Here is a 26,833-nt window from a genome sequence, read left to right on the forward strand (position 1 = left end):
CTTGTTCTTCAACAAGCTTTTCTTCCACAATTCTTCTCAACCGTTTCTCAAGTATACTTGCATAGATCTTGCCAGGAACACTCAGTAGGGAAATACCTCTGTAATTCTCACATTCAGTTTTATTTCCCTTTTTTATATATGGGTACTATGAGAGCTCTACTCCAATCATCTGGAATTCGTCCCTCTGTCCAGGCTTTCTGAACTATGCAGTACAGCCACCGTAAGACTCTTATACCACCATACTTCACCATTTCTGGTCGAATATCATCTACTCCTGCTGCCTTTCCACATTTCAAGCCTTTGATGGTTTTTTCTACTTCAAGTATGAATATGTATTCCTGCCTGCATGCCTAGTCAGTGTTTTTTACCTGTGCTGTCATCACTGCTTGTTTCATTTAGCAGTATTTCAAAGTAATTACTCCATATTTCAAGGATATATTTTTCTCCCGTTTTCATGTCACCTTTATCATCTCCAACTACTTTTACAGCACTCTTTCCCCCATTCCTAAGCTTCTTCAACAACCTCCAGAATATTTTGCCACCTTCTTGATATTTATTTTCTATATTCTTGCCAAAGTCCTCCTATGACTTTTGTTTAGCTAGTTTTACACAGTGTTTAGCATTCGTGCATTTGTCTCTATATTCTCTAAGAGCACAAGCTGACTTATTTGACAGGAACTTTTGATATGCTTTATTCTTTTCCTTCACTGCCTCTTTAACTTCCTGTGTCCACCAGGGAGTTCTGATTTTTTTATCCTTGCAGACAACCTCATCACATGCCCCCCTTGCAGAATCAATCAATGTTTTCTTCAGAGTTTGCCAGTGAATCTCCAAGGTTTGATTCCTGTTCTCAAACTCTTTCATTTTTTCTTCAATAATCTTTGTGTATTTTAGTCTACAGTACATATCTGAGAGCTGCTCAACTTTTATTCGCTTTAAAACTTTCTTACATGTTATTCTTTTCAATATGAAATTCAATTTTATCCTGCTCAAGACTAAATAGTGATCATGTCCAATTTCAAATCCTCTGTACACTCTGGTATCTTGCACCAAGAAGAAAACATCACTATTAACAATAACATAGTCAATGAGACGTTTCTTATTCCTTGCCTCTTCTCTCCATGTGAATTTTTGCACATTTTTATGTTGGAACATGGTGTTAGTAATAACCAGTCCATGTCCTGAGCAGAAATCCAACAGATATTTGCCATTATTATTAGCTTTGCTCTTTTCTCCAAATTTTCCCAAAATATTTTTGTATGTCTCACAATCATTTCCTACTCTGCTATTTAGATCCCCAACAAGGACCAACTTTTCCTTTTTCATTGTGTCAGTTGGTTTTTCTAAAGCCTCAAAAAATTCCTCCACTTCTACCTTAGTAGAACCTTCTGTGGGACCATAGGCACAAATAAGTCTCATTGTCCAGTTCCCCAATCTGATATTTGACAACATCACTCTACTTGAAATTGCCTGCCATTCAAGAAGATTAGACTCATATTTAGTGTTGAATACTATGGCTACTCCTTCTTTTCCTTGATTGTCATTGCCTGAATATAACATTTTGTATTTATTGTTCAGAAAGATCTCACCAGTTTTGGTCTTTTTTGTTTCAGTCACACCCTATTATGTCGATCTGGTACTTATCTAATTCCTCAGCTAGCTCCATTTCTTTGCCATTCAGGCTTCTTAAGTTTATAGTACTGATCTTTAACTCTGGTGATGTTGAGTTGGGGTTTGTTTTCAGATTTGTTCCAGTAGCTGACTTTTCGCTGTCTGCCCTGGTTCCCTGGCAAAAACAACGGGGCCTTGTTTAACCGGGCAACGCCCCAGCCGGCATGAAATTTTGTCATGTTGTACCATCATTTTTTATTTTGGTTTAACCAATAAGAATACAATTTGGTTGGCTAAATCCCAAATTGCCAGCCCATCCTCGTTCGTTCAGTATCCAAGTAGATACCCAACAGGGTTCACCATGAGAAGGTGAGGATTGGACATTAGGTCAGAAGCCCTGGTCGGTTCTCCACATTCCTATAAAGGCTATGTGGAGGTCTCCTCTCAGTTATACAGCTTTGACCCTTAAGCACCCCATGAAATGTCATATGAAGGAGAAAAGGACATAAAATTAAAATCGTCAAAATTTTCACAGATAAATAGAACACTGAATCCAAATATAGTACAAAAAGAAACATACTTGAAAATATACAATACTTTAGCAGTGCCAACATTATTATATAGCAGTGAAATATGGGCAATAAACAAACAAGATAAACAAAGAATAAAAACAAGTGAAATGAGATTTATGAGAAGAACTGCAAAATACACATTATTAGACCAAAAAAGGAATGAAGATATTTTAAAAGAACTAAAAACAAAATCAATAGAAGAAAAACTAAACAATTACAAACAAAAATGGATAGAACATGTTTAACACTCTATATCCCAAACAAATGCTAAAATAAAAACCAATTGGAAAGTGAAGGATATTGGATGGATAATGAGACTGGAACAGACCAATATGGTTTATACCCATAATTAGCATTATGACGATGATGAGTATTAGATTTGAGCTGGCGCTAGAGTTGCTGAAGAAAGTGGCAGAGGATTTGAGCTGTGCTGGAAACAGTAGAAGAGAGGGAAAGAGAAAGATAGTTATGGGAATGATAGAAGATCAAAGAATGGAAACAGTCGGAAAAAGGGAATGAGAAGAATGCAAGGAAGTGCTGGAACCAGGGATAGAGTGATGCCAGGACAGCAGGTAAGTAGAGGAACACAGAGAGAATCGGTTAGAGGAGAGAGAGAGAGAGAGAGAGAGAGAGAGAGAGAGAGAGAGAGAGAGAGAGAGGGAATATGAGATGCAGTGAGCAATCAAGGAACGGAGTGGTAAGAGATATGATGTATGGAGACTCGATGATCATGATGTGCAAGATAGTTTGTCAGAGGTGTGTTTGCCTGGAAGAAAGGACCTGGAAGTGTGGATATGGCAATTAAGCAGGGTGAAAGCGTGGATAGATGATTGTGATGGTGGGCACGAATGACTTGAGAGGCAGTGTAAATCAGATGGCGAGAGATCTGAGATTCATGCTTGAGGTTGTACAAAAGAAAATGCAGAGAGGAAAGATAGCGTGTGTGTGTTACCCAGGTATGATAATGATATGCTGAGCAGAAGAGCAGTAATAATGAATAGCATAATAGCCAGAATGTGTCAGAAGAGAGGTGTCGATTTAATGCAGCAAACTGTAGTCTTGAAGTCTGAAGATACATCAATGGGAGAGTGCATACTCGATTGGCAGAGCTGTACTGGAGGAAGTAAGGGAGACAAGAGATCTGAAGTTGATGAATGATAGAAAACTGAAGTTCAGTGACCATATTGCAAAGATGGTGAAGGTAACCCAGAGAATTGCTGCAATACTGAGAAGGATGCTGACATGAAGAGATAAAAGAGTTACTGTTCCATTATATAAGACCCTGATTAGACCACACTTAGACTACTGTTCTCAAATTTGGTCCCCAGGATTTGAAGGGGATAAATTAACTGTGGAAAGGGTACAGAGGCAGATAAGAAAGATGGTTTCAGGACTGTACAATGTTAGTTATGAGGATCGGCTGAGGGAATATGGACTGCAGAGTTTGGTAGATAGAAGAAGGAGAGGTGATATGATTGACACCGAGGAGTTCTTTTGCTTAGTGGAACAGTGGGAAGGAGCAATGACAAGGGCCATCCCTGGAAGTTGCAAGAGGCAGCTGTGAGTAGGAGGGTGAGGTTTCTTTGCATGGAGGGTGGTTGAACTGTGGAATGCATTGCCTGATAGAGTGGTGAGAGCAAAAATGGTCAATGAGTTCAAAGAGTGGTATGATAAACTTTGTGTTTCCTAGGAAGGATCTCCCATGATGAGTCTTTTGACTCCATGGAGGTCTGAATAATAGTAATGATAATAATAATAATCCAGAAATCCTGTTCGAGAGACTAAACATGGAACCTGTCAAGTCGCTTCAGGCCTCCAATAAGCAGGGAGGTTGTCTCACACCATATGATGAAATTCATCTCCCACCTAAAGACAATCACATATATCCATGTCCAAGGTAGGATTCAAACCCACAGCTTATTGGTTAAAATCATATATGCTAACTGCCCAGCCAACCAGGCCAGCATTACTAAGGTGGAAACCCTCCCCTTCACAATGACATGCTATACACCTCTTAAAACCAACTTTAACTACCATTCCTGAAATACTAAATGGTCTATAATTTCTTCCTGTCTTGGAGCATCCTTTATATTATGGTACTATCTTGCATTCTTTCCACTCAATTCAGAGTGGAAGATCTGATTTGATTTTGTCTTCTTCACTACTGGTCACTTCATTCCTTGCACTTTATAACTTGTTTCTCATTAAATACCCCCCCCCACACACACACATACATTTTCTTTTTCTGCAACTCCTATTTAATGATGCTACTCCTATTTGATTTATTCTCCTGATTATACAATCTGATACTGCTTTCCTTAAATACCTCTTGACCATTTCCCATACATTCCTTGCAGTTGCTTATGTCATGACACTGCTCCAAACTGCTTCATAAATTTGTCATAATCACCAGCTTTGTAGTTTCACACTACTCTTCTTAACATTTTTTTTTTTTTTTTATCTTTGCTGCCATTGACTCTTTAAAGAGCCAAACCAGTATTTGTGTACATGCCACTGCCGCTTCTAAGCATTGTAAGACTCACCTGTTTCTATGCTGCATAACTCAGTCTGATGGGCAGTCAAATCGTGTACATGTGTAGGCACTGCAACAAGGTCATTCTGAATGTCTGAAACATTTGTCATAAATGAGTGGCAATGAATGTGTTATGTGAAAATTCCACATGCCTAGCCACCTCTCAGGTCAAGACTGACGATCACTCTCTCATCAACTGAAGGCAAAGATTTATCTTGTTTATGGACAGATTTTCTAAAGCTGTTGACAGGTTTTTTTAAACTCTACATGTTTGCATAAAATTTTGCTGCATTTATATATTCCAGCAGACCAGAGCAGGAGGACACATTCTTCTATTCTGGTCTACTGGAATATATAAATGGTCAATGATGTAACAGCCTCATTTGTGATTTGGCTCAAATAGAGATAGAACATGCAAAGTAATACTACAACATAACTTTTTAGTTATGAATACCACAAGCAACTACATGGCAACTATAAGCTTCCCCCAAAAAAAGAAAAGCCAAAGTGTGAATTACTGTGTATGTACTATAAACTAAAATAAAATCCTAATTACAGATATTGTCCTTTTATCACAGTAAAGTTTAACTGACTTTTTTTTAATATTAAATACTAATAGTTAAAGTAAAAAAAAAAAAAGGAAATAGAATTCTGTAGTCATTATGGAGCCTTAGTACTAGAGTGTTAGAATAATAACTTTTTTAATAAAATATTTTAAACAAATTACTCAACTTTTCAACCACCATATAAAGATTAACATCTGACGTGCGTACAAACACACACTTATATCACAACTCAACCAAAGTATGCTACATCATTACTAATTTAACCAACTGGACATTTTTCACTAGAGATCAAGCTAGCTTAAAGTGAGTTGTAACGTAGTTAATGTCCTTTTGTGTATATGTGTCTCTCAAATGACCTCAATATGAAGGACTGAAATATTAAGTAATTAGTCTATTTTATCTTAGTTATTACTTCAAAACAACAGTAATCACTAACATTTGTTACTGTAACAATGAAGAAAAAGAATTCTGTAGAATTAAGCTTTAAAATTGAAGATTTAACAAGCTTGCTTACTCCTGAAGAATGTAAGCAATTATTGGTGCAGAACTGGCATGAGTACAGCTTTAACGCATGTACCAACAGAAATTCATACTTTCAGCTTCTCTCTCTCTCCTCATCTTCCCCACATACTTTCAGTCAGTGTTAGCAGCTAAAAATTATATCTGGTAGTAATTACTTGCACATTCAGCAAAATCTGAAATGAGGTTATCACTTAACCAGAGTCAGCATATTCTGAGTACTCTGAATTATATAAATGCATTTCATAAATAACCTATTTTTTTTTCACAAGCAATTGTTATTTATAACACAACATACATACAACAGTTGCTCTTGAATGTTATGCACTACTTACATTCTAGAAGAGGATATTTAATATATCCTCTTCTAGAATGAAGAATAACTAAATGTCGACATAACTGTCATTGAAGTTTTTTGAACAGCTATAATCAATACCATTCTTCAAAGCTTTTGAAAAACAATAATGGAAATTAAATACAAAGCTAACAATAATATGTGATAACACAATATGGCACTGAAAGAAAACATGCATTGTGAATTGGACTTGTGAAGGATGATGTATGAGCTACAGTATTATATTAAAAGATTTGTTCCAAAAAAAAAAAAAAAAAAATAATGGGCTTTCATTAAACAATAAGTAAATAAGAGTAAACATATAAATGTAAAGGATACATGTAATTGGAGAACAAAATAAAAAGATGATTGAGTATAACACATAATGGCAGCTATCTTCTGACAACAAATGATAGAAAAATTCTTGGTTGAAATGTACAGCTGGTGCCCGTTGAAACAATCGAATGATGCTAGTAAAGGCATTCAAGGATAAAACACACAGATAGTTGCTATCGGGATCAGTTCTAAAAATACAACAAGACAGTCTGACATTAATTGCAATTAACTAGCAGCTCCACTATAATTGTTCTATAATTAATACATTATGATTAATACATAATGTATATAATAATAAATGATTAACACATTAATCATAAATTGATATATAGTATGGTATAAGATTTAATAAACAAGAAATTATATACTTGGCTTAATCCTTTATCCAAGTGTAAGCAAGCAAAGTTTGTGCCTTAAGTATTTTCAGGACGAGGGGCAACTCGTATAAAGAAGGTAAGACTTCACATCGCTTGCCTTAGTATCCCATAATACAACGCACATATTGCAGACATGTATAATTGTCTGCAAGATGACCCCTCCAATAATGCTATGCATTATTGGAAGGGTCACTACCCAGACTAGTTTCAACCATTATCGAGGTCTCTTCATTTGGAGCCAGACCCAGAGGTGATACTAAGGTTGAAGTAATGCAAAAGTCATATTTTCATATACGAGTTGCCAAAAGGTGTCATGCCTTATTATTAAATTACTCTGGATTAGAGAAAGATGGAAGTTTTTTCACTTGGTTATACTATAAATCAGGGGTCGCCAAAGTCATTTGCCCGTCGACCCCTTCAAGTGTTTCTTGACTTTTTATCGACCCCCTATATTTTACTATTACGTAATTATAATAGGACAAGCAAAAAAAAAGATGCTTATGCGAGTTTTTAGATTGTTTATTTTATAGTTAGAGTGTTTATTGTATGTATAATATAGTATATTGTTGTGTCGGAAAAAAAGATGATGAGTCATCCTTTTTCCCACCCAATACTAAGTTACTCATAAGGAGAGTATAAGGACATGCTTATGCCTCTGAACAGAGAATGTGCCTTTTAACAATCCAAGTGCATGTAAATATCCAAATGTGTAAGCTCTAAACAATGTTAGAATAGCCCATGAGTTTAATAGAGAATAGTTGTAAATGAATTAAAATATAAAATCATGTATAAATTGCCAAATAAATATGTATAAGCTAGAGCAAACTTTAAGCCATGTAAAAGCAGTTCGTAGCCACAGCGTCCAATTGGCAGCCGCCGTATGCGTGACGACACCACCGCGTGAGGGAGCTGTTTTGGAGTATAAAAGTTTCGGCGGAATTCGAATCGCTCTCTTGTCTCTTGTCTCCAGGTTTCGTCAGCACCTAGTCCTGTCGGAGAACTGTGTAGAGCTTGCCGCCACGTGTAGCAAGAATCCCTCCTTGCTATGTGTGCTATGTGGGCCAAGGCTGCAACTACAATGTATTCAGATCCATAAGAAGAAAGAGTCACTGATGAAATCAATGTCAGTGTTCAAATCTGTGTATGAGTGTTTTTCGGTTTGTATGGAAACAAAGGAATAGCAATATCGCCAACAGTGAAGGTACAGTAAGCAGACCAAAGTATCCAGTTCAAGGCAACAACGGTAAGCGGAAGATTTTCTTATGTTAAATGTTGAATTAAAGTAACCGAAGAGTAGGGAAACAGAAGTTAAGGAAGCATGCTATTTCTGTGTAGTGTTATAGGAACAGTCTGCGATTTGGACACTTTTGTCTACAGTTGAGAAGGAAGCATATTAGGCTCCAGCCGAACAGGAGGCCAAGGTCCGAACTGTTTGTGTGATTTAAGAACAGTAATGTTATATGGTCAGAACGTAACTAATTGTTAACTAAAATTTTGGAGGGGGGATTAAGTAAGATTAAGAAGTATTATCCTAGAGAAATTCATGTCAGAAGTATTGAGTTGTCTTGTGTATATATGAAATATTACATGTGTGATAATATTAGGCAACTTAGTTATAAGAGTCTGAGAATAGATGTACGTTTAGAAGTGAGGAATTTATGTCAAGTAAGGGACTATAGTATAGAAGTTTTGTTTGTGATTAATTAAGTAAAGGGAACCCAGACTCTTTTAAGATTAAGGATTTGATTAACATGTATACTTGTCTTCGTGCAATAATAAATGTGTTCTTAAAATATAATCAAATGAGTTTGTCATCCTTTCTGCGGATTTGAGCTACCGTTTGGAAAATTTCGTACCGTGCATTTAAGGGGAAACCATTAGTGATAGAAGAATTGGGACCACGACTGCTTACTTCTTGATCCCTACATTTTTTTAAAGTATTCTTGGATGACATATCAGAATCTAGTTGCCGGCTGGCGCAGTCTTTAAACAAAATAAATTCGTCGGCAAACGCATATCTGATATTAAGTGATACAAAAATTTATGTTAACTGTAAGGCTAAAGAAAAGACAGAGATATAACAATAAGGCAGTCACAGACCACCACAGTCACACAGACATCCTAGATATAACAATATATTATTATATTACTATCACTAGTAATATCACTGGTTTTACTAGTGATATTAATAAACTACTGGTATTAACATCACTTGTATTACTACCAGCGCTGCTCAATTCTTCAACATAGAGAAGTTTAGTTCGTGAATGAATGATTGAATTATAATATGTATGTTGATGAATTTTAGAACATTAATGCTCACTTGTATGTCGATGCGCAAAAATGAGACTGGGATCGAATACTTGTAAGTATTAGTAAATAAGAACCACGCACGTGTTGCAATCTCGCTCCCACTGCGCCGGCTGGCAGGAACTACCAACATCCGTTTATTGGTAAATACATCATTTTGGCCTACTTGATTGGCCTCAGTAACTATTTTCATGACCTCACTCCATCTTACAGATCCTATTCATGGACCTGTAAGATGGAGATACTGATCCCACGATTCACTCTTAATTGCGTTGTCATTACCTCCATGTCTTTTGTCATGGAGGTAATCCAAGTTAACCGAATTAAACATTACCCATACAATGATGTCTTATATTTTTCTGTCGACCCCCAACAATGTCATATCGACCCCAGAGGGTCGATATCTACCCCTTTGGCGACCACTGCTATAAATTAAAGATATCAAGAAATTATAAACTTGGCTTCATCCTTTATCCAAGTGTAAGCAAACAAAGTTTGCGGCTAAAGTATTTTCAGGACAGGGGCAACTCATATAAAGAAGCTAAGACTTCACATCACTTGCCTTGGTATCCCATAATGCAAAGCACATCTCCTTGTGGACATGTATAATGCTATGCATTATGGGATACTTCAGGCGCATGCTTTGTTTGCTTAAACTTGAATAAAGGATTAAGCCAAGTATATAATTTCCTGGTATCTTTAATTTATAGTATAAACAAGTGAAAACACTTCCAACATATCTAATCCAGAATAATTTCATAATAAGGTGTAATACCTTTTGGCAACTCGTATATGAAAATAGGACTTCTGCATTACTTCAACCTTGGTATCAACTCTCAGTCTGGCTCCCACTGAAGAGACTTCAATAAAGGTCAAAACCGGTGGGTAGTGACCCTTCCCATAATGCATGGCATTATGCATGTTCACAAGGTGATGTGCTTTGCATTATAGGATACTAAGGCAAGTGATGTGAAGTCTTAGCTTCTTTATACGAGTTGCCCCTGTCCCGAAAATACTTCAGGCACAAACTTTGCTGACACTTGGATAAAGGATTAAGCCAAGTACAGTCAGGTCTCTTTTTATGCAGTAGATATGTTCCACAGAAAACTGCATATAAAAAATCGCACAAAAAAGATTTAACTTACGTTGAAAAATTAGGGATACGTTCCATAATTTTTTTAAAACCGCATAAAACTGAAGCAATGAATTAAAATAAACCTAAAATCACATTAAAAAGTTTATAAAAATTCAGGAAAATAAGAATGCCTAAGTTTGTTTTAAAGCTTTATTCGTTTAATTTTATTGAAAAGTAACAATTTTTTTTTTACATTTTTACATCAGAATTATCGTTGCTATTAGACAATATTCGACAATGTTTGCAAACTAGTGTGAAATCACTTTCATTACTAGAAGAGATAGTCAGCACATCAGATGGTTGTGTATGGTAAAGGCAATAGTTCTTCACAAACAGAATTAGCTTCACCCTCGTTCTGTGCTGATTTTTTTCTTCTGACAATGTAATCAGTGATTAAACTCTGTGATATGATTTTGCTAATTTTTTATACAGCTCGTGATATCCAGACATACAGTTCTTCAGCCCATTTTGGAATTTAAAGGCTCGTTCAGAATTTGTGTCATTAACAAGAAAATGATTTGCCAATTTATTGCACAGTTCAAGATCTTCTTGAATTATTTGCAGTGAGGGGACAAGTTTTTTTCCGCTTCACTATCGTTTTCTAGATCTTTGACAATATCTTAAAGTTTGAATGGTTGCACTGTTTGCAACACATCCAGGCCAAGCTGCTTTCCAGCAGCATTTAAAATTTGTGGTCTTATTTCAGCAATAGCAGATGCAACATGATTTAAGCAGTCCAAAATAGAAAATTTTTTCCAAACGTCAGTTACTGTTAATGATTCATTTTCTAGTTTATCCAATATAAATTGCAAAGTGTGCTTATCGTAAGATTTATTATTATTATTATTATTACGGGTATCTCCATGGAGTCAGTAGACTCATCGCGGGAGACCCAAACTAGCAAAACAATATCTGTCATATCTCTTCTTGAATTCATTTACAGACGAAGAGCTCACAACTAAGACAGGCAATGAATTCCACTCATTCACCACCCTCCAGGCAAAAAACCTTGTTCTGACACCTTTGTTAACCACACTCTTCTTTAATTTCCAGAGATGACCTCTTGTTCTTCCATCACTATCACACAGCTGAAACATTTCCCCTGCATCAATCCTATAAAAACCTTTCAGTAATTTAAATGTTTCTATCATATCCCCTCTTCTTTGCCTATCAATCAACCTCTGCAATCCACAAGCTCTCAATGTAGGGAGCATTTTTTACATCACTCACCAACTTAGTCACTCTTCTCTGAACCCTCTCCACAGCCTCCTCATCTCCAAGGAATCCAGGTGACCAGACCTGAGCACAGTAATCCAAATGTGGAAGTATCAATGCTTTATAAAGGGGAATAATAACCTCTTTATCTCTGGATGTCAGTGTGTTCCTCAACAACCAAGTAATCCTATGTGCAATCTTGGACACCTTAGCAATGTGTCCTCTGAACTTCATCTCCCTATCTACCAATACCCCTAAGTCCCTAGCCTCATCAATCTCTTCTAGTACCTTTCCATCGATGTAGTACACAGCTGGTAATCTTTTAATCCCAAAATGCATGACTTTACACTTTTCCACATTGAACTGACATCCATTTTCTTTTGCCCATTTTACCAGCTTATTTAAATCCTCCTGCAAACTTTCAACATCAGCTTGATTTTTTATTGCACTACACAACTTTGCATCATCAGCAAACAACTGAATATCTCCCTTTAAGCCATTTCCTATATCATTTATATACAAATTAAACAACATTGGCCCAAGCACAGAGCCCTGAGGCACACCACTGGTCACCTGCCTCATTCTGGATTCGGCTCCTCTATACACCACCTTATGGTATCTCTCCCTAAGCCATTCTCCTATCCATATCACCAATTTAATATCCATTCCCATCTGCTCCAATTTGCGTAACAGTGTTCTATGGGGTATCCTGTCAAAAGCCTTAGCAAAATCCAAGTAGCAATTATGTCTTGATCTAATGGCTGAATAATGCTTGTTGCATTGGGTGGAAAAAACACTACCAACATATTTGGATGTTCTAAATGCAGATGTCTTGGTGCATTGTCAACAATTAATAAAACTTTAAAATTGAGAGCTTTTTGCTTCATATATTTCCGGCTTCATATATCGCCGGCAAAGGTTGCTCGATTGGTAGAGCCTCTGCTACTAATGGCTCAGTTAAGTAAGTTTGAGCGCGGTTAGTAGTTGGAAGGGGACAATCGTTCGATGCTGTTGGCACACTCTCCCTCGATGAGTCTTTGGACTCCCTGGAGGTGTCAAATAATAATAATAATAATAATAATATGTTTCCACTTCTGGTACAAAGCAATTATTGAACCATTCAGTAAATATAGCAGTTGTTAGCCAGGCCTTTGTATTAGCCATCCAATGTACCGGCAGCTGTTTCAGATCTTTGCCTTTTTGAGCACGTGGTCTTATAGATCGATTTACTAGGAGTGGTTTCAACATTCGATCCCCTGATGCATTGCTACAAAGTAACAACGGTACTCGATCTTTGCTTGCTTTAAACCCACTTGCTTTTTTCTCAGACTTTGCGATGTAAGTTCGACTAGGCCTTTTCTTCCAAAACAATCCTGTTTTTATCAGAATTGTTTTGGAAGAAACACTTGATCGGTACAATATTCACCATCTTCAATAATTTTGGCTAACTTCTCTTTAAAATTTTTGGCTGCTTCTTCATCTGCTTCTGCAATCCCACCTGTAATCTTCATGCTATGAAATGCATTCCTTTTAAAAACCTGATTAGCCATCCTTTGCTAGCCGAAAATTCTTTATCAGCCTGGGAAGTGGAAGTAGATGGCTCCAATAGCTTCATCTGTTCATAAAACCGAAGAGCTTTTTGTTTAATTAAATAACCACTTATAGGAATTCTTCTTTGGTTTAATTCTTCAATCCAAATTATGAGCGCTCGTTCCATTTTTTTTTAATAAAGCATCTCTTGAGTACGATGATAATTTGGCACTTAGTTTTGTGCTAGGAATGACAGATTTAATTATTGTGACTTCATTCTTTTTAATTGCTCTTATAGTAGATTCGCCTAAATTAAAATGTTTACCAATCACCATAGATCCCTCTTCTTTTGCTACGCGATCTAAAGTTGCAAGTTTTATTTCCAAAGAAATTGCTTTTCTTTGGCGCTTTTTTTTTCTCCATTGGGTTAAATTAAATCTTTAAAATAAAAATTAGCTAAATTCAGACTTACAATAATAAAAAGACAAACACTTACTCACATGCAAAATTAAACTGCTTACATGTTACTCGTGTTATGCTAGAATGTGCTGCAACACACTGTTCGTTATGTACAACGGGGAAACCTCGAATTTGCATGAAATATGCACCACAGAACTTCAAAATCGCATAAAAAAGATACGCATTAAGAGAGACCCGAGTGTATATAATTTCTTGGTATCTTTAATTTATAGTATAACCAAGTGAAAAAACTTCCAAAAAAATTTTATTAAACAAATATTCAAGGGATGTTGATTCTGGATATAAAGAATGTTTGTAGAAATTATTTCAGTGCAGCATTACTTAACACCATTACTTAGCAAGAAAGCTTCTAGAAATTATGTCAATACAACACTACTTAACACATAAGAAAACCTCTCATCTTTTACCATGTTAAGAAATTTAGAAGCATGGTTCTCAATAAATGCACTCAATCCTTCATCAAAATAAATGTCACTAACACTGAAGTTGTAACTTCCGAGCTGACAAGACTAATTACATCAATTGCTACCCTAAGTAATTCAAAAACTGCAATTTACTCCAAAATTTTATTTAATTCTACAAGTCAGAGTTGGATTTGTTGACTATTTTTGACATATTTTTCCTCTTTTTAATTTAATCCAATTGAAACAAAAATTGGAAAGGCTCAACAAATTTTTGCAAGGATACCAAATTTCAATAAATACATAAGTGGTATGCTGCAGAGCTGTGTGAAGAAAAAGGGGTTCAGTTTGTTAATCTGCAGGAATGCATTTAAGAGGTAAATGGAATTGTATAAATGATATATTATATTTAATTGGATTTGGTATGAATCAAGTGGAGAGAGAGACTTGCTAGAAGGAAATGTAATGAGCAATGTGAGCAAGATAACAGTGGAAGTCAGAGGTGATGTAAATGAGCAGGAGAGCAGACCATGTGAGACCAAAGCGATCATGAATGGAAATGGGAATAATGTGCAAACAAAAATGCAAGCTGGATGAGACAATGGGAGAACCAAAGTGGTCAAGGAGAGACAGTATAAGAAGAACGGTTCTGAAAGCAGTAATGAATGCATGGGATGGTCAGAATAGGAAAGGGATTGCCTAGGATGCAATTACCTAGTTGAGTCTGTGAAGATACATGCAACAAAAGGTAAAGGAAAGCATAAAGGAGCAGGTGTGGGGAAGTTACAGATGAGAGTTGTTATGCTCATTTACAAATACCAGGAGTATCAGAAATAAGGGAGATGAAGTTGTTGTGTTTGCTGAATTAATTCCTCCAAAAAAAGTTGTGATAAGTAAAACATTGTTGAATGAGAATGATATCCTGACTTGAATAGAAATGGAAGGATATGATGTTTTTTTGTGAGGATAGAAAGGGCAAGAAAGGAGAAATAGTGGCAGTAGTTGTGAAGCAGCATGGCACAAGTTGGAGGTTGAAAGGATGAGATATTTAGTTGGGTATTGCTATGAAAAGGGTCAAGACAAAGAAATATATGGCAACTTAGCTTAGTGAACAACAGAAGGATAATCATTATGGGTGATTTTAATTGTAATAATGATTTTAATGAAGAGACAGCATCAAGAAATAAAGAGAATATTTTTAAGCTCTTAGGAGACAACTATTTTGGCAATGTGTCACGGATGATAAACAAGGTTTGAGAGTCTCAGATCTGATCATATCGCCAGAGGATGTACTTGTGAATGAAGTGTTTAACCTTCCTCCCAGTTAGCAAGAGTGACCATGAAGTGATTACCTAGGTTGTCACCAGACATATCAGAATTTCAGTGAAGAAGGGATATATGTGTATGTATATATGTCTGTTTGTGTGCGCATGCATGTTTTGCATTTTCCTCCCAATACTAACCCTACCAGGAGGTAATTTATTCATACATGCTCCATTGCACATATTATATGTAGCTTTCAAGTACTGATTAACATTTATATTTATATTTTTGTATCAATATTCATATTTACATTTATGTTTATATTTTTGTATCAATATTCATATTTACATTTATGTTTATATTTTTGTATCAATATTCATATTTACATTTAAATTTATATTTTTTGTATCAATATTTGTATTTACATTTATGTTTATATTTTTGTATCAATATTCATATTTACATTTATGTTTATATTTTTGTATCAATATTCATATTTACATTTAAATTTATATTTTTGTATCAATATTCGTATTTACATTTATATTTTTGCATCTATATGTATATATTCTGACCTTTACGTCCATATTTATATTTTTATATACACATATTAATTCACACAATATCAGTAATTTATGTTACATTACAATGACTGTAATGTAACATAAATTAATTCTAATTAATACTTTTGGATAAGTCTGTTTGTTTTAAGAGATTAGAAAACAATAATTAACAAGAATGCTATAGTTGATTGGTATATTTGAATTACTCAGAGGTGTACATATGTGAACCATCATTAATAAATCATGTGAGAATGGGAAATAAAAGAAGGAATCAGTGTGAGTAGAAATACTTTCATTAATGGCAAACGAATTATTAATCATTAACATTTGTGATATGTGCATCCTATAAGTTTCTGGGTAGAATGAATAGCATGTGATCCTATAAAGTCTAGACATGAATAAGTGAATTTATGATGGTATTATTAAAAAAAAACTTACAAGGAGAGGGGAAGAGATTTGTTTGCAAAGTATAAATAACTAACCAATAATAAACATTCACTATATACATTTAGTAGTTCTGTAAAAAAACTACAGGGAGAGGCTAATCCAATGAACTAATAATGTTAATGAGGTGATTCAATTAGATGTAGCAAGAAAATGTGGTTTGCTTTATATATGCTTTATTTTTTTTAGTGTCAGAAGCCTTCTGTCTTATCAATAACAGATATCTTACATATTATTATTATTATTATTATTATTACCACGGGCTACTCCAGGAGTCCTTAGACTCATCGAGGGGAGGCCCTAAACATCATGTTCACACAGCTGTTCAATATTCTCACAGTATCTATCATACCTTGCCTTGAACTCGCTCACTGTCATAGCACCCACAACAGACTCTGGCAGCTTATTCCACTCATTTACCACTCTAAAAGTAAAGAACCCAGCTCTAACACCCCTGCTAACCACGCTCTTGCCCAGCTTCCATGGGTGTCCCCTAGTTCTGAAAGCAGTAATGAATGCATGGGATGGTCAGAATAGGAAAGGGATTGCCTAGGATGCAATTACCTAGTTGAGTCTATGAAGATACATGCAACAAAAGGTAAAGGAAAGCATAAAGGAGCAGGTGTGGGGAAGTTACAGATGAGAGTTGTTATGCTCATTTACAAATACCAGGAGTATCAGAAATAAGGGAGATGAAGTTGTTGTGTTTGCTGAATTAATTCTAATATGCTAGTGGCTAGTGTTTTGTTGTAGAGCAACAACTTCTTATAATACACAGAAGTATTCATTTTTATTCAGGAACAGATAAATTTTTATTAAGTGTGTTGTTTCCGAAGACTAGAATAAAAATGTCCCTATACCATTAAAAAAAAACTTTCCAACCTCAATAGATGCTATACTCAAGCCTGGTATGAGGCAGGGGCAGAATGGGTGAATGCCACAGGCAGAAAAGTAAAAGGGTGGAAAACTTACAGAGTTTATGTTACAATTATACTGGAAGCAGAAAAAAATTAAAAATAAAAAAATTAAATTGGATATATCGTATATTTAAAAAATATTAAATTTATATATACATATTTATAAAGATAATTATATTTTATTCTAGTTATATAAGCTCCAAATAATTATTTTTATTTTGATAATCCCTGGGACAGAAACATTTAGATGCAATTTCATTGAGAAAATTGAGAAAAGACAAGCAGAATGAGAAGTTATTCAAGCTCAGCAAGAAAATCAATTGCGGAAATGTTTGAAATTATCAGAAACAAGAGTCAATGAAAGCGACGTTCTTGTGGAGTCCCCCCCGCTGACAATGAGTCTGAAAATTCGAATTTGTGTTTAGATGATAACCAGGCTCTTGAGAAACATCCAATAGCTTCGACTTCAAATACCTCAACACCAAATTATGAGCTTTTTGACGATCTAGCTTCATGGCCAAACTTGTCCAATTCAATAATTTATATATTAATAAAACAAGGTCCTCCTGCTGAATCAAAAGAGACTTTTTTTCCACACGATGAACATAATAGAAGTTTTCACGTATTGCATTATAATAGGATTTTGAGTAATGGAGAACCATTAAAAGATCTTGGTTAATTTACTCAAGTTCAAAAAATGTAGTATTTTGTTTCTGCTGCAAATTATTTTCAAATATTCGAACTATGAACTTAATTTCAGAAGGAAATAACGATTGGAAACATATGTCTCAAGTTCTTCAGCGCGATGAAAAATCTCAAGAACATTTTAATAATTTTGAAAAATGGATTGATTTGGAAAAGTATTTAAAAAATGAAACTACAATTGATCAACATCAGCTAAAATTACTCAAAAAAGAACAAGAACATTGGATGCATGTTTTAAAATGCATAATATCGGTTATTAAATTTCTTGCAAAAGAAAACATAGCGTTCAGAGAAAGTTCAGATACTCTATATACAAATAATAATGAAAAATTTTTGAAACTGATTGAATTATTCGCCGAATTTGACAGCGTATTACAAAAACATGCAGAACACATAAAAAACAATGAAATTCACGTTCATTATTTAGGGAAATATATACAAAACGAAATCATTAATATATTGAGTAATGAAATTAAATAAAAATTGTATCTAAAATAATGAATGCTAAGTATTTTTCAATAATTGTTGATTGCACCACTGATATTTCGCAGCAGGAGCAAATGTCCTTAATTGTAAGATATGTTTCTATAAAAGAAACAAATTAAGAAACCCAAGATATTATACAAATAGAGGAAAGATTTCAAGATTTTATTAAAATTAATAATACAACAGGAAGTGGTATGGATGAAGTAATTTTAAAATTATTAGAAGAAAAAAACTTAAATATTCAAAATATCCGTGGTCAGGGATATGAACCACGTCAAATATGAAGGGGAAGAATGCAGGGGTACAAGCACTTTTAAGGAACAAAAATCCTAGAGCATTTTTTGTTCCGTGTTGTACACATTCCTTGAACTTGGTATTGAGCGAAGCAGCAAGCTGCAATGTAGATACGGTTTTACTTTTTGACATTATTCGGTCAATCTATAATTTCTTTTCTTCATCGATGGGAAGTTCTTTTAAACCACATCCAAAATTTTACTTTAAAACCTTTATGCACGACGAGATGGGAAAGTCGCATTGAAGCTATAAAAGCAATACAAAATCAAGTAAAAGAAATACATGAAGCTTTAATTTTCATCACAGAAGATGGCAGCTTAATTGGGCAACAAGGCATTAAAACAAAATTGGAAGCTAGTTCGTTAGCAAAAAAATTAATTCTTTCAAGTTTATATTTGGCACATTTGTTTGGTATGATATTCTAATTGAAGTCAATGCATCTAGCAAACAATTGCAAAATATCTCTTGCAATATTATGGAAGCCTTGAAATCATTAGATGTCACGAAAAAATTCTTGACGTCATACAGAAGCAAAAATAATTTTTTGAAAGTTAAGCACCAAGCCCATAACTTTTGCTCTAAATATTGGGTTAAATGCTGATTTCCCAACTAACAACAGCATACGAACTCGACATGTAAAAACTCAATTTGATTATATATGTCCTGACGAATCAATTACTAATTTTGAGCGATATTTTCAAATTAATTATTTTAATATAATTCTTGATTCAGCAATAACATCAATTACTGAGAGATTTGAACAGCTAAATAAATATGAATAAATTTTTGGGTTTCTCTCTAACATTGGTAACTTAAAATTTGATAATGATACAGTAAAAAAAAGCCTGTTTCGACTTAGAAATTGTTCTGTCTGATGGTGATCAAAGAGATATTTCAGCAATAGATTTATTAGATGAATTAAAAATATTGTCTCGGAGTATATCAAATAATTATTCTTCCAAAGAAGTATTAAATTATATTTGTGCAAATAACTGTATGTCTTTTTCCTAATGTGTACACATCACTACGAATTGTTTTAATAATCCCTACTACAGTTGCAAGTGCAGAGCGCAGTTTTTCTAAATTAAGATTTATTAAACATAATTTGAGGTCCACAATGTCCCAAGAGAGATTAGATGGCTTAGCCACTTTATCTATTGAAAGTGACATAGCCGAGAAATTAGATCTAGAAGAAGTAGTAAAGTTGTTTGCTGAAATTAAGGCTAGAAAGGTTTCTTTTTTTAAATAATTAAAATTGTTAATTCTTAATTTAGATTTTTTCATATTTGTTTTGTCATATTTAATGTAATTTATGTAATATTTATAAATTGTTAAAATTATGTACTCATTATATAATAAACACAGAAATATTTTTTTTTATTTATTATTATTTTTATTTATTCACTATATATATAAAATTTTTATATATACATATACAATTTCAACCAAAGGGTGGAAAAAAAAAAAATCTTGCCCACACTCAAAATTTTGCTCGGGCCAGCGCTGGCTATACTGCACAAGCAAGAAAAACAAGTACGTTTGTTTATCACTAAATACAGTAAACAGACATCCAACATCTGTGTACTATATTTAGGATGATTAGTGTAATTAGAGACAACTCAAATGACACACTTAATGGAAAAACACTCCACTCCTGCAGCATATGCTGCATGCATGCATCAGACACAATAATGATCCCAGCCACTGATTTCTAGGTGCTATTGTTTCAGCGCTCACTCTGCCTCACCTTCTGGGTAGTTTAAAACCAATGGAACACTAAGAATTTGACCAGCTGCACCATCTGTACATTTGTTCAAAGGGCTCAAAGGTGTATGTATTTGTGTGTGCACACCCAGAATATTAACGCGAATATGATGTAATGTTTACATGTCAAAAAGTGTTCTCTTCATGAAGCATTATTATAATGTTTAATTTGAGGAATCATGCGAATCAAGGAAACAATTAGGGGAGCCTTTAATGGGAATAAATGCAAAAATATAATATCAGTGATACTGCAATTCCGTTGATGTGCACCGCACACTTTGCACACCCGGAATATTTGCAACTGCAGTGTACATATGAAAATCATCACTTTCAGAGCTTTTCTTCTGCTCAATACATGTTTTCTTTACTGGAGGAGGCCACCTTCTGTAGTGAAGCAAACGTTCGCAGCAATTTGGATCAATGTGAAATTTCTGTCATATCTTTTCGAAGTGGCTTCATATATAAAAGAGAGAATTCTTGCATTTTCAGGTAGATTGGTGTTAGACCAGCAATAACACAAGTTGCCTTGAAAGATATTGTCCTGTATCCTTTAATTATTTGCAAGTCGAGCAAGTCCCAAAGGAGTGGAAAGTTGGAAAAAGTTGTTTCAATCCACAAAGTAGGTGGGATAAGATTGAAGCTACAAATTATAGGTCAATCTTTGTGCATGTCTGGAAATTCTTGTTAAGGTGTAAGAGATGTTGGTGAGGACTAGAATTTAGTGGATAAGGGGGGGATGCATATAAAGTGGTATACTTAGATTTTTCAAAGGTCTCTGAAAGACTACCATATGACAAGAGATTAGACAGGTATCAGCAGGTGGTGTATGGAGGAGTGGTATCCCAAAAGAGAAAAGTCACTAGCAGAATCCAGCATGAGGGGGGAGTCTGTTTTTGGGTCATTATTGTTTAACTTATATGCTAATGATATTAGTAAAAGCTTAACTGAAGATATGCAGCTATTTGCCAATGATATAAAGGTAGGAAACCTATAAAGAGCAGAGCAGATGTGGCTTTGCAGCAGGATCACAACAGACTATGTGAATGGATGAGTCAGTTTAATGTTGCAAAGTTTAAGATCTTAAAATTCAGTAGGTAAAGTATGCAATTAATGGAAAAAATTTTGAAAGCGGAGGAAAAGATGACAGATGTTGGGAGTGATGGTGGACAAAGTTTAGAAGTCACATTGCTAAAACTGTAAGGACATCACAATGATGAAGAGGACCTTAACATGCAGAAACAAAGAGGTTATGGTTCCCTTGCATAAGCCCTAATCAGGCTGCATAGAGTCTACTGGCTGCAGATGTCGTCACCTGGTTTTCAAAGGGATGAGGATATATTAAAAATGGTCCAGCAAAGATTCATTAAGTCAGTGTGAGGACAGACTGAGGTAATGAAACTTGCAGAGCCTTGCAAAATAGAAAAGGAGAGGGGGGGGGGGATATGAATTAGATATGAATATGTACATGGATAAGAATGAGATATGCAGAGGATATTTTTCATAGAGTAGAGGGACACAAGAGTAGAATAAGAGGCCATTCGTGGAAGTTGTCTAAGGTAGGTATGAAAAGTGGATGAGAAGTAGGTTCTTTGCATTAAGAGCGATTGATGAGTAAAATGCACTGCCTGAAAGGATGGTGAGTGCAAAAGCTGCGAATGGGTTTAAGGCAATGCTCAATGATTTTTTTTTTTCATGAGAGTATGAACCTCCCATGATGAGTCGTTTGACTCCATAGAGATCTGATGTTAATAATAATATTAATAAAATCTGAACAACCCAAGTCCCAGAATAACTTGAATATGAATGCAAAATGAATCTAAGAGATCCTAGTTTGCAAAACCTATCTAATAAAGAATACACTTCTTTTTTTATTGATGCCAAATGGTAAACAGCATGCATGTTTGGAAGTTTTGTGAAAAAATCAACATGTTAGAAGAAAAAAAATAACTTTAATAAAACTAAAATTATTGCTCCATTTTTCACATCTATATATCAAGCTCATCATCATCATCAGGAGCAAAGTGCACATAAGTAGACAAGAAAGTACCAAATATACAAGAAGTTTTAAAACAAAGGAAATTAACCAAATTCCTAAACTAGCAACTAGTAAAAAAATAAATTCAGTAAAATAAACATTAAGTTACTAGAGTTCATTGATGAAAATTTTCAAAAATTCTAAACACTGTACTTCTGTTGTTAAACCAAATATTCAACAAACTGCATTTAGGCCAGTCCTTTAATATTATTCCGCCTTATTAATTCTGCCCAATGCTTGGGTAAATCTTGCACTTCTCCTGTCCACAAACCATTTTTGTTGATGTATCTGATAAGTCAGATCACTTCAGAAGCCTTTTCAATAATAACAAAGCAATTCCCATGAATGGTTCTTTTAACTTAGTGAACAAAAACCTTAGTCTGAAAGGCTGAAGTCAGGACTAGACAAGAGATGAAGAAGCATTTGCCATCCATACCTCTTTCCATAAGATCAGATACGTGAAACATTTGGCCTCAAACTGTCATACAAAATGCATGATATCTGACCGGAGTCAGGTTGTTCTTCTATTTTGAAATCTTGCTGTATAGAAGAACCTCCATAGCTCAGATGGTTTCAATGATGCCCGCTGTGGAAAGGCCCTAGGTTTGAATCCCATCTAGGATATGAAGGATATCAAGGATTTTCTATTGAAGGCAAGTTAGCCAGTCTTATATAGAGGTAGTAGAAGGGTTTTTCCTCCCAGAAAAGGGGAGGCTGTCTCTATGTTACACCTGGTCGATGGTACTGGTTTCGCTGTAACATATGGTTTTGCTTGAGTCTATACAGCATAGTTTCTGTCAGAGGGGGCATGTGATTCATTGGTTAGTGCCGTTTTTATTCCAGCTGTCTCTAATTGCACTATTTGTTGAGAAATATATTACACAGACTGCAAAAGGCCTCTGTACTTTATTCAGGGATACAATAAAACTACTTGTTTTTCTTGCATCTGCAGTATAATGGCTGTTGGGGAGGGAGTGTCGTTACCGCAGGAAGCAACTTACTATCACCTCGACGTGAACATGTTTAAACATTTTTCATGTGTGAGGTATATGCAAAACTTTTTAATGTTTTTTTCGTAAAGTAAAATCAGGGGTGTGAGTTATATGCGAGGGCAAATTATATTACAGTAAATACGGTAAGCATTTCGCCCTCTAGTTGACATCCAGCTGTTGCTCCCCCCTCCTCAGCTGACTTGTATGGTGAGTTACAATGCATAAATATTTTTCTCACTACCGTTTTTTTTTTTCTATTTCAAATCAACATCATTAAAATCAATTTAATAATACAATAAATATTTATAAAATATTATATATTTGAATGAATGATCATTAACTCGGTTAACATACATATTTTTTAAAAGAATTGAATGACTGGAACTGAGATTTAAGTAAATAGTTTTAATATTAAAACACTACTAGTTTTGGCTTGTAACAGCCTTTATCAGGTGACATTATAAAAGAAAGAAAAAAACACTAAAACACTGAAGCTTAAATAAACTATGAACATCATAGAGAGTCTCTATACATATTGACATTAAAACGTTGTGGTTGTATTTAAAGCTGTTCTTTTGTTTGTTGTATTGTTGGGAAAGTACATGCTGGTAGCATCTTTATTTAAGCTTCAGTGTTTTTTCTTTCTTTTATAACGTCACCTGATGAAGGCTGTTACAAGCCGAAACTAGTAGTGTTTTAATATTAAAACCGTTTTACTTAAATCTCGGTTCTAGTCATTCAATTCTTTTAAAAAATATATATATATATATTTATATATATACAGTCATACCCTGACTTACGTGAATCCGGAGTTACGCGGTTTCTTATATGTACGTATTCCCATCCCGCTTCACGCCTCACCACTAGTCGTATCTTTCAGGCGCCAGCCGCATTCGTCAGTGTCGCACGTGCTGTGAACAAGCACTGACGTATTTCGCCGGTCTCCATTCATACACGATTTTTATAGTCTACAAACCTTGCGATTGTTTAATGTTATGTTCTTGATAAAAATTTTATCACAAAAAATAATAATGTCATCCAAAAGAAGCAAGTCCGATTCTTCTACAGCTAGCAAGAAAAGAAAAACATTGATTTTGGAAACAAAACTCAATATTATTAAGGATTTTGAAGGCGGAATGAAAATTTGTGAGCTAGCAAAGAAATTCGATCTACAGGAATCCACAGTAAGAACAATCATAAAAGAAAGGTTTACAGATTTTGGAGGACATAGACTCTAACGAGGAACAAATTGTAGCCACAAGGCAAGAAATAAAATCATTAGCTTGCTATGAAGAAATTTTAAGTGACAAGAAAAAGACATTATGCTATCAGACGAATCTATTAGATTTTATGAAACCATTGACATCGAAATAACTTTTTTTTTTATGTACGAAAAACTACAATTATGATTATATTTCTTAAAAAAATATAAGTGTTTTTGTAAACCTTTGGTCCCAATTGTATGTTTGTATATATAAATTACATGCAAAATTATACCCCGAGTTACACGAATTCGACTTACGCGCTTTTTGTTGGTCCCACCTACCACGTAACTTCGGAGTTTTACTGTATATATATATTCTGAACATTGATTTTTACTCAGTAGAAAATATTATAAATTATTTTAAATGACTGATACCGAGTATCAGTATCTCGGTATCAGTCATTTAAAATAATATATATATATATATATATATATTGTAAATGAATTAATTAAATTTCTATTAATATTTCCCCTATTAAAAACTGCCCAGCATGTAAGCAACTCGATTTGTAAATTTTTGGTATGCGCACATGAAAAGGTTCACCACCACTGGATTACAATAATTCAATCACTATTTCAATGTCTAGAGTACATCAGAAAAAATGCCAGAATTTATAAAAAAAAACACCATCTCTGCACTATCTTCAAACATCACTTGAAACTAACTGCCCTTATTCAACCCCATCCACTTTCAGTTCCTGGTATATATAAAGCTGCTTGTACATGATAGGCTAACTTGCAGGAAAAGTATGCTGACATGGTTAGCATATCCGCTCTCCAGCCAAAAGGCTGCGGGTTTGAATCCCACCGTGGGCATGGATGTTTGTGATTGTCTGTGAAAGCACTAGTGGTGGTAGTCGGCAGTAGATGGCGTTGGTTAGATGATGAAGGTCGGTGGAGTAGTGAGACGAAGAGTTGTAGAGTTGATGGCCTCCCTCAATGAGTCTTTGGACTCCCTGGAGGTGTGATATAATAATAATAATAATATGCAGACTAGAAGACCAGCCCACATCTATTTGGAAGAACATAAAAAATACATCCACAGTAATGATTACACACAATCAGATCTAGTAGATCATGCCTTGAACACCACCCATGGAATGAAAAACCACTATGCTTTATTGTAATAAGTAATGTGAGAGACGTTCAAATAATGGAAATAGTGATTCTCAAGTTAATAACAAATATTTAAATACTTGTAGAAGGTGTTCTTCACAGAAATAACTCTAGAATTTAGTCTCTAAATTTATTCATAATCATTTTAGTCACTTAATCATTCATTATTGTTTTCCTTTCATTAAATGTCCAATGTGTGTTTAGACATAATTGCTAACCAGCAATTATGTCTAAACACATTACTAAGAATCTCTAAGATATTTCTTTATATTTATTTATTTCTATAGAGTCTGTGGCTGTCTGTACCCTCTGTTTCTAGAATTTTCCTTACCAAACTAAATAGCCCAAGTTCATGGTGAAGTTAAACAGAGCTGAGATATCAGGAGAAAATTCAACTTGAATAAGGTCTAAAGTCTTTAAATGGTGGGAACACTGATGAACAGAGAGAGACATCAAACTGACCATCATGTCAGTGTAATGGTATGTGAGGTTTTCTATACTGGCTTTAAAGTGGGCTGAGTTTTTTTTTATGTGTGAAAGGACATTGCTAGCAGATTGGAGAAGCACTTTGGCTAAATGTATATGGGTGAATCAATGCACAATTGGGCATACCGGTACTTTCTGTTTTTGTGGATTTCTGGTACTCTGTATATCTGAAGAACTGTATGGTTTTAGTTTAATTTCATCAAGTCAGGAGCCTGTGAAGTAACTTGATCTTCAAATTACTTCACAAATTACTTCAATTAGAAGACTATGCTTGGGGCAGTTCTAAATGAAGGCAGATCAAGCAATTGAGCAAAGAGGAAAGTTTAAATGTGTAATCATGGTGGTTCAGAACTACAGTGATGTTTCCCTTATCAGCTTTAGAAATTACTATTCTATTGTTCTTCATTTCAGTAGCACTTCATACTACTTACAGAGGAGATTACATTTTGGCAGTTTTTCCTGTGTAACACATATCATACTATACTGTGTGTCCCTGATGATGGCAATTTCAATATGGCAAACATATTGGAAATACTAATTAACTTTATTATAGTTAATATTAGTTTACATTTTAATTTCCTTAAA

General features: G+C 34.7%; 1 protein-coding gene across 5 annotated transcripts in view; it reads right to left on the reverse strand.

Moving 5' to 3' along the window:
- Positions 1 to 26,833, reverse strand: part of LOC150097972 (transmembrane protein 33-like) — a 229,437-nt gene that overhangs the window by 103,442 nt on the left and 99,162 nt on the right. For all 5 annotated transcript variants that reach the window (XM_090406442.1, XM_090406441.1, XM_090406444.1 and 2 more), the window contains one exon: positions 6,475 to 6,659. In XM_090406442.1, the coding sequence (XP_090262568.1) occupies positions 6,475 to 6,659 (185 nt within the window). The remainder of the gene's footprint in view (positions 1 to 6,474; positions 6,660 to 26,833) is intronic.

The sequence above is a fragment of the Typopeltis vanoorti genome, chromosome 16 (assembly GCF_054136105.1).
Source record: "Typopeltis vanoorti isolate ZY-2024b chromosome 16, IOZ_Tvanoo_1.0, whole genome shotgun sequence".
Lineage (NCBI taxonomy): Eukaryota > Metazoa > Arthropoda > Arachnida > Uropygi > Thelyphonidae > Typopeltis > Typopeltis vanoorti.